The 13,961-nt window shown below is 36.4% G+C and overlaps 1 protein-coding gene across 1 annotated transcript in view; it reads left to right on the forward strand.

Annotated features, from left to right (window-relative positions):
- Positions 1 to 13,961, forward strand: part of EMC2 (ER membrane protein complex subunit 2) — a 41,962-nt gene that overhangs the window by 8,786 nt on the left and 19,215 nt on the right. Inside the window, exons 3-5 of the mRNA XM_040546748.1 lie at positions 1,102 to 1,166; positions 4,972 to 5,057; positions 7,742 to 7,799. Coding sequence (XP_040402682.1) covers positions 1,102 to 1,166; positions 4,972 to 5,057; positions 7,742 to 7,799 — 209 coding nt within the window. The remainder of the gene's footprint in view (positions 1 to 1,101; positions 1,167 to 4,971; positions 5,058 to 7,741; positions 7,800 to 13,961) is intronic.

A 13,961-nucleotide genomic window follows, 5' to 3' on the forward strand; every position in this document is an offset into this window, starting at 1 on the left:
AATGAATATTGAGCCTAAAGGGCGAGGGTTTTATTACTCACTTCATAATTTTCGTGAAAAGTAGGGATTCACATGGACAATCAGTAGACCAAAGTTACAGAGCTAGATTTCAAAGTAGAAGAGTAAAACCCTTGGCTTTGTATTAATTTTTATTAAGCTTAAGTAATAAAGTTTTAATACACATTAGAAAAACACATACCTACCGCTGAAATGGTTATTTAAGCTTCTTACTACAAATGTTCTTTTGTGAAATATTTGACGTTGACATGTATTAGGGATAGAGTATCAAAGCAGAGGTTTGCTCTAATGAGGAGAGCTGTTCATAAGCTATAAATGTACTCTTGTATTTTGATTTTTTTTAACTTAACACAAAATTTAAATCCTGTATATATGTTATCTGTATTTTGTCCGTATGTATGTATTTTTACATTCATGAAAAAATTATGTATGTTATATAGTAAAAAGAGAATATATGTCTTACAGATAGATCCAGTGAGGAAGAAAGGTTACAGGCAACTTAATGCAGTCAGTACTTGCAGCACCTATGTTACATATTTCCTTTTGCCATAGCATGACTTTTCTATCGCTTCTGTAGCTGTATTAAGTTCTATACATTCAAGAACTCAGTAGGCCTAGAACAGAACTAATATAATCTGTCATTGATTTAGAGACATTTTTCAACTCCAGGAAGAAGACAGTATTTATAGGACTTTTGGCAGTTAAGAAAAAATTGTTTTCATTCTAGACTGAAATGGCTATTCTCCAGGTCTGATCAGAGAGCATGTTCTAATGGGGATCTATTTAAAAGATTGCAGCTATAATGTTAGGAATAGCAGAGGATTACAGCTTTTTGCCTTTCAAGATGTCAAAAGGTACTTTATGTTACTGAAAGCAATAAAGCTGCTTAAATGCATTTTTAATTAATTCCAGCAGTTTCTTTAAATGTCCCTGTTTCAGTAGTGATCCACAGGAGTAGTAGGGGAAAGATAGACAGAATTCGTTAACCTTATTTACACTGTAGGTGTTTCCCATAACCTTAAAAAACAAAAACAACAAAACACAACAACAATTATCTAAATTTCATATCTCTTTTATGTCCAGTTTGGATAATATATGAACAGGTGATGATTGCTGCCCTGGACTGCAGTCGAGATGATTTGGCATTGGTAAGTTTTCCAGTTGACTTTTCTCTCAAACCTTAAGTTTTTTTCCTGGGTATTTCTTCCAGATAGCTCTTTGGACAGTTATAGGATATTCTGAACTTCATAGCTTAGACTTGTAGAGTATCAAGAAACAGACTGCTGGGAAGAAACCACCTCCACCCACCTTCTATAACGTGTGACTTTTGTTTAGACAGATCGTGTCTCTTCCAATAGCCATGAAAATATTTACAGCTACTCTGGCATGGGCTACATGTCAAGAATAATACTGAAGTTGCCGTATTGTACAGAGTGTGTTTGTTTATTAAAAACCTCTCCAATTATATTGTTTCTTGAATGTTTTGAGGTAAAATGCCCTGTCACACACATCATATTATATGTCATGCTGGCTATCCTTGCTGGCAAAGTCATTGCCTTATTGGAGCAAGCCCAGCAGATGGCCACCAAGATGAATAAGGAGCTGGACTTCATAATGTATACAGAAAGGCCGAGAGATACGTGTTTAAGTCCTTAGAAGGTGAAGAGGAGATCTTACTGCGATCTTCAAATCTCTGACTGCATATGTAATGTGTAGTGGGAAGTTATAAAGAAAGTAGAGACAGACTTGTAGAAGTGCATCAGCGGACAACTGCGATAGACATACGCAGCAACAGAGGAAATTCCAATTTCCAGCATTAGGAAAAAAGCTTGTGACAATGAAGATGGTGAACACTTTGGGACACATGGCACAGAGAAGCAGTATTATTTCCTTCTTTGGAGATGCTCAGAAATATTGTGATATGGCGTGAACCACCTTCTGGCTCTGTGACAAGTGGGGATTTAGCACAGGTGACCTCCAAAGGCCCTTTCTAATTCAAATTTTTCAGTGGTTTTAATATAAATATTGGTAATGGGCATTTGGTGTTAGTAATTTTGTATGCAAATTTATTTGAATTATACAAGTAGCAATTCAGATAAAATGAGCTTGCTTAGAATTCTTAATAAAAAAATTACACCACCATCACCACCACCACCACCCAAAAAAAAAAATACCATGACCTTAGCTGCTCCTTTAAAGGCAGGAACTGAAAAAGGCAAAAAAAAAAAATGCTTTGCAGTCAACTTTTAATAATTTTTTCATACGTCCTTCACAAACGAATGAGAAAAAATCGTGGGCTTGTCTTGTGCCCTGAAAGCCAACAACATTGAGCTCATTCAAAGTAAAAAGAAAGATATTTTCAAAAGTTCAGGTCCTTCATGGGAATTACTCTTCTAGTGCCTTATTCTGCCTCAGAAAGCAAGACACCACATGAAGCCTTTGGGCTTCATGTGGTGTCATTTGGGTGAAATTTAATGGCCTGTGATATACAAGGGGTCAGACTAGAGGATGTAACTGGGAGAAGGGCAATTTGAAAGTAGGCAGAACTAGACAAGTTGATCTCATTTTTCATATGTGTATGGTAAAATGGAGTACACTGGAAAACACAGCACAACTCATTGAACTTGTGAACCCACTGAACTTCCCTTTCTTTTGTGTCCCAAAAGAAAACATTTGTAGCATATAACTGTCTGTTTAAACAAAAACAAACAGACTTACTGTTTAAATAAATGTGTTTCTGTGTTCTGATTTATATCTAAAACAGTTTTGGTCTTTATTTTCAGGGTCTTTTTAGGAAGACTTTCATGAAATTGTTGAGGCAGCCAGTGTTGAAAGATTGGTTTTGAAACACTACTTGTTTTTACTCACCCTGAAAGGGATTTTGAATTTCAGTTTCTGTGCCCTCTAAGGTATATTGCTCAAGATCAGGGAGTGCAGCATTTTATTTGCAGCTCAGAAAGCAGGTTAAAAGCTTAGAGGGAAACTGAGATACTTTTTCTTTTTTTCTTTGATAGACTTCTTATAAGTAGTTAATTCAAGCAAGTCAACATCATATGTGGCTTTCTGCTGCAGCTGTAGCCCCGCCGTAGACAAGCAGCTTTGGAACTTCTGTTTTTTAGAAAAGCTTTTGACAGCTGTGATGCGTTTTGCTTAGGGGAATGGGTCTCATCTGCTCCAAATGAGGAGGCTGAGATGGATTTCACAAAGTTATTTATCTGGGCTTTTTTTTTTTTTTCTTGTATGACTTGTCCTCTTTGTCATGCACGTGATGACAATGTATAATGCATGCAGCTACTGCAATTACCTGGTTCTTTTTTAAGCATGTGTTTTAGGGAAATTACTTACTGCTGGCAGACACCTGCACTAGCAGTGTTTTACATGCTGAAGTTCAGGTTTATATTTCTTTACTTTTGTCAGACTTCTAAAGTTAAAAACCTATGTGACTGAAAAAAATCAGGAAGAAAATTAACTGCTAATTAAAATTTCACATATAAATTAGATTTGCCCTTGTAACTGCTGGGTTTCTGAGAGAAACTGAAAAGTAGTTAGTTAACATAGTGCAGAACCAGTCCTCTCTGTAAGAATTGATAATCTCTTATTAAAAAATGCAGTATTTCAAAAATAGATATTATTATAAATGATTATGGGGATTACAGGTTAAATTTCAAAAGATGACATTCAGCACTTCTGAGTTCAGAACAATCTGAAGGTAGACCTAATGTAATTAATTCAGATAGAGGGCTTTTTTGTTTTGCTTTCTAAAGTATTGCAGCAAGTTTTTTGAGATTGTCTCACAGCTTTTCATGTCACATTAGTGATTCTGATGCCTTTCTTAATCTACACAAGTTTATTTTGGCCTTGTGGCTTCTGTATTTAGTTGGATAGTGATCCTGTAGTCAGTTCTAATATGAACAGTTCTAGTTTCACAGTACTCCTGCTACTTCATCAGCTTTTCTTATGCTGTTGATGTCTTTCTTCTAGATGCAAGTCTATCTGCCGATTGTGGGGCACAATCTGCTAATTTTTACCAATTTGCTTGACTGTCCGTATTTTTTCCTTTAACCAGTGGATGTGATGATGGAACAGATTATGTGGATAGGCCCTAGCCAGAACTTTAGATCTCAGGAACAGGTTTATAAGCTCAGTTGCATAAACTAAATGCTATTGAAAAGAAGGGTTGTGTGTGAAGCTTTTTATGTAATTCAAACCACTGGTCTTTTGAAGAGCTTGGGGTCTATTCTGTCTTATACCGAAGAGTAATGAGTCGCCTACAAACTTTGCACTGCTATCTAGCCACATTTGTAATATGGTTAGAGTCAGTTTGCTCTGGGGAAGTTGTGACTCAATCCCTCTACCAAACATCTTTTTTTTTTTTTATCCAGCCCAGGTGTCTCATTGATTTCAGGAGGTAGAAGTTATGCCTCCTCTGCCAGTGGGCTCAGTTCAAGCCAGTGACGAACATTTTCTTTGGATTTCAAAGTTTTATTTAAAAACTAAACATAGAGCATAGTAGTAGCATAGTTTGTTCCGTTATGAGGTATCCTTTTATTAAAGAATTATCACATGAGCTCTTACCATTTTTTTTTCTTTTTTTCTTTTTTTTTTTTTTTTTAATTTCTTGTGTTATTATGAGGCAACTAAGTAGACTGCAGTGTTTAATAGTATATGAACAGTTTTAGTAGAAGAGTTTAATTTTCTGGGCAAACGACTATTTCCAGGAAGCCTTGATGATTTAACAAACTGTGTGGAAAATATTTCTTAGAATTAGTCTTCTTACAGACAAAGTTTCAGTTACTGAACTTCTCTTTATCAATAATTTTTATTATTTCAAAAATTGATATTTGCTTTTAATCATTGCAGGCTGTTGAATTCATCAGTCAAGGGCTTTTTTCCTTTCCTGCTTTGGTGTAGATAACTATGTTCACAATAGTATTTTTGATTTTATTTGTACAGTTTTGTCTTCAGGAACTAAGAAGGCAGTTTCCTGGGAGCCACAGAGTTAAGCGATTAACTGGAATGAGATTTGAAGCTATGGAAAGGTAAAACCTGGATTAAAAAAAATGTAATTTCTGTATGGAAAGGTGCATGCTATTTCTTAAAGAGGAATTCAGGCATAATAAGCACATGGCAAAGCAATACTGTGCATTTTCTTTAAAGAAAATAATGGCGTGCACGATCATATTATGTTTAGACATTTTTATTGCATTTTTGCTTGTACTATACAATGTTACATTTTTGCAATCTTTCATCAGGTTTCATAGATTAAAAAGATCTATTACTTGACAGCTTAAGCTATTATACACTAAAACACTAGGCATTTTTTTGGCAAGGCCTGTGAGGTATACATTTCATCTTACAGGTTTGGAGCAGCATGTGAAAATGAGTGACAGCTCTTTTTTATTTATTTATTTATTTATTTATTTGCTTCATTGTACTCCCAATTACTGCAAAATAGAGGTTTTGTTGTTTATTTTCTGAGTGTGAATAAATCCAGTGGAATTTAATAAGAATTAAATCTATAGACTTCTTCATAGAAACAATTCAAAAAAAAACACCTCCACCAAACCTGGAATAGAATGGCAGAAACTTAAAGTTAGAGTGACCTTTTTGAAATATCCTATAGAATGGTTATAACATACAAAATTTAATAGGAATTTCTATGAACAGCTAAGAACTTAGTTTTCCGAGAGGAATGACCTCAAGGCTTGAGGTTGACCACTTTTGTCTACCTTCCTCCTTTGATTATTTCCTTAATACCAACATGTTGTTCTCAGGCACTTGTTTTGGGTTTTGCAGAGTGTGGCCAAAAGTATGAGCAAGAGTCTTAGCTTCCTGTGCCTTTGAACTCTATTCCATGCCACACTCTGCATACAGAATTAATGAGATTTTGAGCTTTTGGCCCATCTTGGTATGAGGGAATTGGAATTTAAAAGTAAACTCCTAAATGCTTTATTATAATTTATATATTTAGCAGATGTTTCTTGCAAAATTAACTTTGAAAATGTAGTTTGATATGAGCCACTAGTGAAGGTCCATTGCTTGGAACAAAAAGAGAGGATAACTGGGCTCCACTGCCATAGGAGCAGTGTTGGTGCAACTAGATGTTCCACATTTCATACTCTCTACACATCTTCCTGAAGAATGTCCTTTAAAACTTAGCTTTCTTTCTGCCTACAAGGGGGATGGCTGGACCAGATGATCTTGGAGATCTTTTCCATTAATGGAAATGGTCTTTTCCAGGTCTTTTCCTTAACGATTCTAACAGTGAGAGATTGGCAGCACATTTTCCCCCATTCCCAAAACCTCTCCAAAAGTGCAAAAGATCATAATTATGTTCAAGCTTAGGTGACTATGTTGAAGACATTACTGAGTGAGAGTAGGTCTTTGTAAGAGATGATAGCTGCAAAACACCGTGTGTTGTTTCAGCTGTGAAGTGGGATTGAGCTGCAATTTTCCAAAAGTGCATGTGAAAATTCTTGACAGAATGTTGCTGTCAGTTTAGGTCCTTGAGACTGGACTATCAGGGCAGCAGAGGTATTAACAAAAGTCGAAGTTTCATCTCCATGGGTTTTCTCTAGAACTCGGAGGAGAAAGAAGGGCTTTAGCTCTAGGTTGTCTTGTATGGGAATGCATTTGTTGGTATTCTGAGCTGTGCCCTGGAAAGGCCTGCCTGTCCCCAGGGACTGCAAGGGAAGCCTAGGGAGGCCTAGGCAGCAGTGATCGTGCACTTCTCATTAAATTCTGAGTGACTCCAGGAGTTGTTAAGATCCTTCCTTCCTCAGCAGAAGGAAGAGATAGGAAGGAACGACCTTGTAGACGTTGATCGAGAGTACCATTCTGTAACTTGACTGGAATCGACTGGGTTAAGCTGGGATTATGGCCGTTTTGTTCAGCCTTGTAAAATACATTGGATGCAATAGCAGCTAACGGGAAGCAAGAATATAACATTTTACAGGATCTGCCTCTAAGTTGTTCTACACCTTATGGTAACTGGACTGGAGAAGTATTGTTGTGCAGTGCCCAGTACTGTACTCATAGCTGGCTGTGCAAACTGCGGCAGTGCTCAGGAAACAGTGCGAGTACGAATACGTAAATGGGTGCACGAGGTGAGGAGGGGATGTGTAGCAAAATCAGCAGTACCTCTGAAAAACTGCTTGTCAAACTACTTGTCTACATGAAGAGATGAAGTATGCCCTAGTTACGTGGTGATAGAGCAATAGCTGTATAGTCAAATGTGTTTTGAATTGAATTGTTTCATTTGTCCAGTTTGAGTTCTGTACAGGGCTAGCTAAACAAGCAAATTAAAGCTTAGATTTTTAAAATCATAACAGAAAAGACTTGTATGAAGTTTTAAATTATAATAATGAGGTGACAAATCATTATTTTGGATGGCCTTTGAAGTTTTGGGGTTTCTGCTGCTTGGGAAAGGAGAAGGAGAGAGTTGGGATGTGGTGTTTTGACCTGTTGGGTACAGAAGAAGAGAACAGACAAGAGAGTAAGACAACTTTGGTGTAGAACCTGTAAGCTGTTGCTGAAACAGTATTCCATGAATGAATTGCCATTTATTTTGTTTTTAACTTGGTGACATAAAATATTGCAGTTCATATTCAGCACTCACTTAAGAGAAATTCTGCATGATTATAATTTGCATAAATATAGGATAGTCAGAAAGTCAAAGAGTTCTGTCTTAACAGAAATAAATGTGAATGATTTCTTTGAACAGGTATGATGATGCCATACAGTTATATGATCGAATTTTACAAGAAGATTCAACTAATACAGTAAGTTCAAGAGATTTTTCTGAACTGCAGTGGTTTGTTTGATAACATTTTGATGATGGTCTCACTGTGGAGATGAGTTTGCATGTATTACTGTATTTTTTTCCTTTAGTTTCCTAGTGTAATAACCTTGTATGTTATGTTTGTTAGAACAAATGAGATTCTCTTCAAGAAGAGAAGGTATGATTTAATCTTTTCTTTAACGCTGAATTTAGAAGACACAAGGTTATAACTGTTAACCTTTCCAGCAAGCTTAATAGGACTTATATTGGGCCTTTCAGCTTTTCCATTTTCCCTGAATATTTAGTATTTAAAGGACCAATATAGTCCACCATGTGTCCTCTGTCTTCCTAAAGCTTAATCTTACTTGAAGATTAAGTATGAATGCACTCAGGTAGTGCTTGAATACTAGAATTATTTTGATTTATTATCTGGAACGCTTCATTAGCTTTTGAAACAAAATGCCATTAAGCTGGCCAGCTGTATAAAGCAAAGTCTGAGACAGACTACACTTTTTTTAAGGGTTTTTTGAGTACTGGTTGTGTAAGCCACCTTGAGTTATTACATGCAAAAATAAAAGTCTAACTTGTAGCTGTGTATTTAAACAACTTATTTTTTGTTTGTTTTTGGTTTTTCCAGCAAGGATAAAATTAGAAATATGAAGAAAATACAGAGTTTCATAATTTTTATATCATATGGTGCAACGTCAGTTAACAATTATTACTATTCATTGTCCATTTGTGGCATATGTTTGTCTGTGTTACTTGGTCTTGAGGAACTGGACCTATGACTTCTATGTAAATATAATAATTTAGCTATTGTCGATGCTTTGGCAGTCTCATGTAAACCTTCAGTGGTGTTTTTTGAACCTCAGCATTTCTGCACTTGGTTTATTTGATGAGGTCTGTTATTGAGGAATAGAAACATGTAACTGGGGTAGCTAAGGTATGCCAGAACTGGGTATAAAGTGTCAGCACTTATATGAAGTAAACCATTTAAAGTAAATAAATAAATATATTTTAAGAAAACACATCTTGAAATGTTAATACCAAGTTGAACACTCAGACAACAGTAGTAGATTAAAGTCTTTGTCTTTGAGCAGTGATTTAGCCATTTTTGGTGTGCAGATAAAATGAACTATTGCAGCTCCTCACTCTTATTTTTTCTTTCCCTAAAGCAGTTTTTCTTGAACTTTGCTTTGGAAGACAAATATAGGTGATCTGCAGTTGTTCTTTGAAAGTCTGTAGTGTTTTTGAGTAGAAGTTTGAGCACAAGCTGTGTAGTTGACTGCTGTTAATTTTGACATATTTTAGAAGTGTATGACCAAAGGCTTTCAGAGATGCTAAGTCTTCAAAGTTATGTTAAAATAAGATGGAAACCATCTACACAAGAATAGATCACTTAGGTGCACATTTTATGACCTTCTGCTGAAGCCACTGGAAAATGGAGCACCGTATTACAATGACATCCATAGACCACAGAACTTCGAAGGGTGCATTTTTGGCACTTTTACTTTTCACCTGACTCAACATGGCTAATGTTATCTGAGTAAGTGGCTTGTAGGATATTTTTATAAAACAAAATAATATATTTAAATAAGTAACATGCCTGATTTGGATTTCCTCCATAAGAAAATCATAAAGACCCATAAAACAGTTGCATCATTTATTAGATTTCTGAAAATCTTAGACCAGAAGCAAAGAGTGTTGAAGTCAGTGCAAAAGTTCCTTGCTATATAACTGTAGGATATGTTGGCTCAGTCTTGCATGTCAAAAGTGAAAATTAAGTAGAAAGTTTTGATAAATTGACATGAGTAGATTTCTTTGTGTCTTTTACCTGTTAATTATTTCCATGCACACATATGGCTGCTGTAGGGAAATAAGTATTTCAAGATTTTAAAAAAGAAGCTGTTGCTCAGTTTGTCTTGGCAGTCACCTTACTGTATAGAAATTTCTTCTGGTGTGCTGACACATGGAGTTGCTTATATATATTAAACATTTTGGCAAGTGCTGTGAGTAAAACATAGACATTTGTTCACACGAATCCTGTAAAAATCATACTTTGCATCAACTGACAATTTCAACTATAGTGAAGAATGGTAAAAGCTTTTTCAGAAAATCTTTTATTTTAAACACTTAGCAGGCTTTTCTGTTACGTTAAGTGAATCTTGAACTCCAATTAGTTCAAGAAAGCTTACGCTTTCAGATCAGGTTTTGTTGTATGAAACTCTGAAATTAAGAGTAATTATTCTATTTCATTTCTCAGGATAGAATTTTAAGTAGCCTTTGTTTTTAAAAGATGGTCATCTCTCCATGTTTTGCCTCACTCAAGGCTTACTTGCTGAAAAAGATGACTCATTTGACAATAGAGCAATGTTAATGCTGTCATTTCAGAGATCACATTTCATTCATCAGATCTTGTAGGCATTGAGTAACAGTCTGTCCCTTCTAAAGAGATTAACATCCGTGAATGAAACGTGACTTTGTGAAAACCACAAGTTGCGTGCATTTTAATACAGTAGGAATGGCAACCTTTTCCTTTCCTGTCCGTTTGCGTTGAAATGCAAGCATATTCAAGCTGTAGCTGTTTTTAAGGCTGCATAACATTTTCCATTTTAGGTCCTTTTTTATTAATTAAAATTTAATTTAGTATCCAATTGAAAATCTTTATACTGACGCCAAACAGTGACTGAGTTGTTTGTAGACAAACATACTTAGCCTATTTCTCAGAACAAAATAAGGGGAGCATTGTTTTTTAGCAGAAAGGAAGGACTTCTGTTTGTTTGTTTTTGCTGATAATTTATTTCATTGAGAAGACCTCATCCTGCTTTGGAGTACAACGTTGGATACCAACAGGAAAAGAGCACTTGGTAGAATGTGACTTGTATTATACTATGAAAAAACACCCAAATTGGCTTAGTTACAGGCATTTGAAAGTCTTCATTTCATGTACTCCGTAGAGACTGACGGAATTTTTATTAAATACATCTTCTAAAAATCCCATTTGTATTGAGCATGATCTATCCCAGGCTATGGAAACTAAGCAGGACTTCTAGAAGTTGTTCCTCATGGCTGTAGCACTGTGGGAAAGGGGCAGAAAGTAGGGAGAAGTAAGGAGGCTCCTTTCTTTCTCGAGTTGGACCCCAGCAGTGAGTAGGAGAAGGAAAAAACATTCAGAAGGAACTGAATAAAAAGTGAGGAAAGCAGAATTGTGAGGGCTAAAGAGAGAGGGACAGGTTAGGTGGTTAGTTAAGAAGAAAGGTCGGGTCAGATGTAGGGGAACAGATGGCTTGAAGGGTGGGTAGGAGATAAGAACAGATTTGTATTGGCATTTGTGTCTTGGACTACCACCTCCCCCCCTTTTTTTTTTTTTTAATAAAAACCACTTTTCGCCTTGAGGCACCATATTTTCTGCTGTCAATAAACAGCTTTGAGACCTACTTGTGCAAGTTGTCTTTATTCCCTATAGTACCTGGTGTATATTAGTTCTGTCAGTAACTGTTTTAGCTCTAATCATGAAGCCATATACCATTTGAATGTTGCAAATAACAAAACTTGCAGTTCTGCAGGATGGAATTTCTGTTATTTCACTAAAGAGAACACAGGTATAGTATACGTCATACCTCCTGAAGATAATCTGCACACCCTTGAAATGACCAGTAGTCTTTTGAAGTGTGTAGTGAAGTTGAGCTGTATTGGTTAAGAAAATAAAGGGTAAAATTTGATATGATTTCATAATATGAAATTTAAAGCCAGATTCAATCTCTAGGTGTTTTTAATTTGTAACTTCATTTTCACAATGTTCTCAATATCTTTATTAGTGTTATGGATACTACAGTAGCATTTGTGTTCTGGATAAATTGCTTTTGTAAAATTTGATAGGAAATTTGCTTGGAATTGATATATCCATATTTTCTAACTGATGCTTAAGTCGTAATTTCTTGGGATGAGGCTCTTACAGAAGAAGTAGTGTCTTGAGCATTTTTTTTCCTCTCATTTGTCCCACAGCATCCATGTGAGATGAAACAGTACTGTCATTTTACATATGGAGAGCAGATGAAAGCACAGCTCTGCAGAATTTTTTAGGGCTCAGTTTCAAAGTAGACAGCTCTCCGATTTTGCCATTAATTTCAATTCTGTAATGGATATTAAATGAGTAATTTTTAAACTATGTGTATATGTCTATATCAGATTAAGTTGAATGCCTTTTTGCATTACTTTACCCTGGCAAAGATTTCTCCTTTTGGGGAGCAATTTAAATGAAGACCCATCTATTTGTAACTAAATAGCTAAATATTTTTGTGAACTGGGCTCTTCTCGATATGGCCTGTCCAGGAGTTCAAAGAAGGCTGATAATAAGAAACGAAATCAAGTTCGTATGTCCAAGAATTGGGCTGGTGTCTAAACTGCTCCACTGTCATCCTCGTACAGCTGCAGTTTGTCCCGATTCTTCAACTCAACCATCAAGAAGATTGCAGAGCACTTAGTCAGCAAAAGGGGAAAGTCAGATAAGACACAGTTCTGTCTTCTAATCCACGGAAAATCTGAAGTCTTTATTGGTGTAATTCTGCTGTTTCTCTTGACACTTTTTCAGCTAAGCTTTTAATACAACAAGACACTGTATATGCTTGCTTAGCTTAGGGCATGTGAATAATCTCATTAACTTCATGGGTCTAGTAATTTTGTTTCACTGAACGAAGAATTAAAAATGGAATTTTCAGAACATGATAGTGAAGTACTTTAAGAACCCAGAAACACCGTGGCTTCACCCAGAACAGCTCTGTTTTTAGGAATGAACACAAGTGAGTGCATAGAGTCATATGAATTAACACTTCTCTATACTATTTTGAGATTATTTTTCCAGTCAAGCCATCTAGAGATGGGAATCCAGACACTAGAAAAAAAAAAGAGTGAAGTCTTAGGCATGTATATCATGTAAATAAGCAGGAATTATATATCATTAAATCTGAGCTTGTTCTTCCTACCATTTTCTACCGTTGCATATTACTACTACCTACTACCTTGACTTGATAGGGCAAGGGGGAATCGTTTCAAACTAAAAGAGGGGAGATTAGATTAGATGTTAGGAGGAAATTCTTCACTCAGAGGGCGGTGAGGCACTGGCACAGGTTGCCCAGAGAAGCTGTGGATGCCCCATCCCTGGAGGTGCTCAAGGCCAGGTTGGATGGGGCCTTGGGCAACCTGGTCTGGTGGGAGGTGTCCCTGCCCATGGCAGGGGGTTGGAACTGGGTGGTATTTAAGGTCCCTTCCAACCCAAGCTGTTCAATGATTCTGTAATATAGGTAATTTATTTGTTTTCCAGTTCCTTTATCAAACAAGGTGAGAATAACGAGCACTGTTTGGGCACTGTCTATCTATTTATCATCTGAATAGTGATAATTCTTTTCAACTCTGGCAGTAGCCATACATTCATTTTGAGCAGACAGAGACCTCTCTGAAGCTCTTGCAGATTTGTACATTGATCTACTGGAGTCTTTTAAGTTTCAAAAAAGTAAAGTTGCTTACCAAATGAAATCCCTACTCATAAAGGAAATTTGTGAAGTGATGTGAATGTTTCATTAAATATGTTGCTAGCCCTTCCAGGAAAGATTCCACTAGTCCTACACTTAGGTTTGTATGGTGGTAGGTTTAAGGGGGATTGACAAAGAAAGTTTGGCACTGTGCCTGACACAGGGTGGAGTTAGTGAGAGGTATGAAATGCTGCAGCTGCTTCTTCGGATAGTCCCCAAGGAGATCTGGTGATTAAGCTGGGGGTGCACTATATGGATCCTGAAGAAATGTATTCATCTACTGACACTTCTGACACACATCATCGACCTTTGTGAGACTTACTTTGCTTCTTGATGAATCATATCAACAAAGTGAGATAGCAGCAGGGTATCTTCTAGCATTTTTCCTATGTTTTACTTTTGTGGTTGTAGCATTTTTTTTTTAATGTTGGTGGGGATTTTGTCCCTTGAAATTAAGTATCTGAAAACAGAAGAAGGACTATACTGAAATTGTGCCAAATGTGCATTTAGCTTGTACTGTTCTGACAGTGACCAATAGCAGATACTGGAAGAAGTGTATAAGAACAGGGCAGTCATGCAGTGTACTCTAGTCTGCCCTGCCAGTTTCTATTAATCTTCATGTTATGGTTTTCCTG

This window comes from Cygnus olor, chromosome 2 (genome assembly GCF_009769625.2).
Source record: "Cygnus olor isolate bCygOlo1 chromosome 2, bCygOlo1.pri.v2, whole genome shotgun sequence".
NCBI lineage: Eukaryota > Metazoa > Chordata > Aves > Anseriformes > Anatidae > Cygnus > Cygnus olor.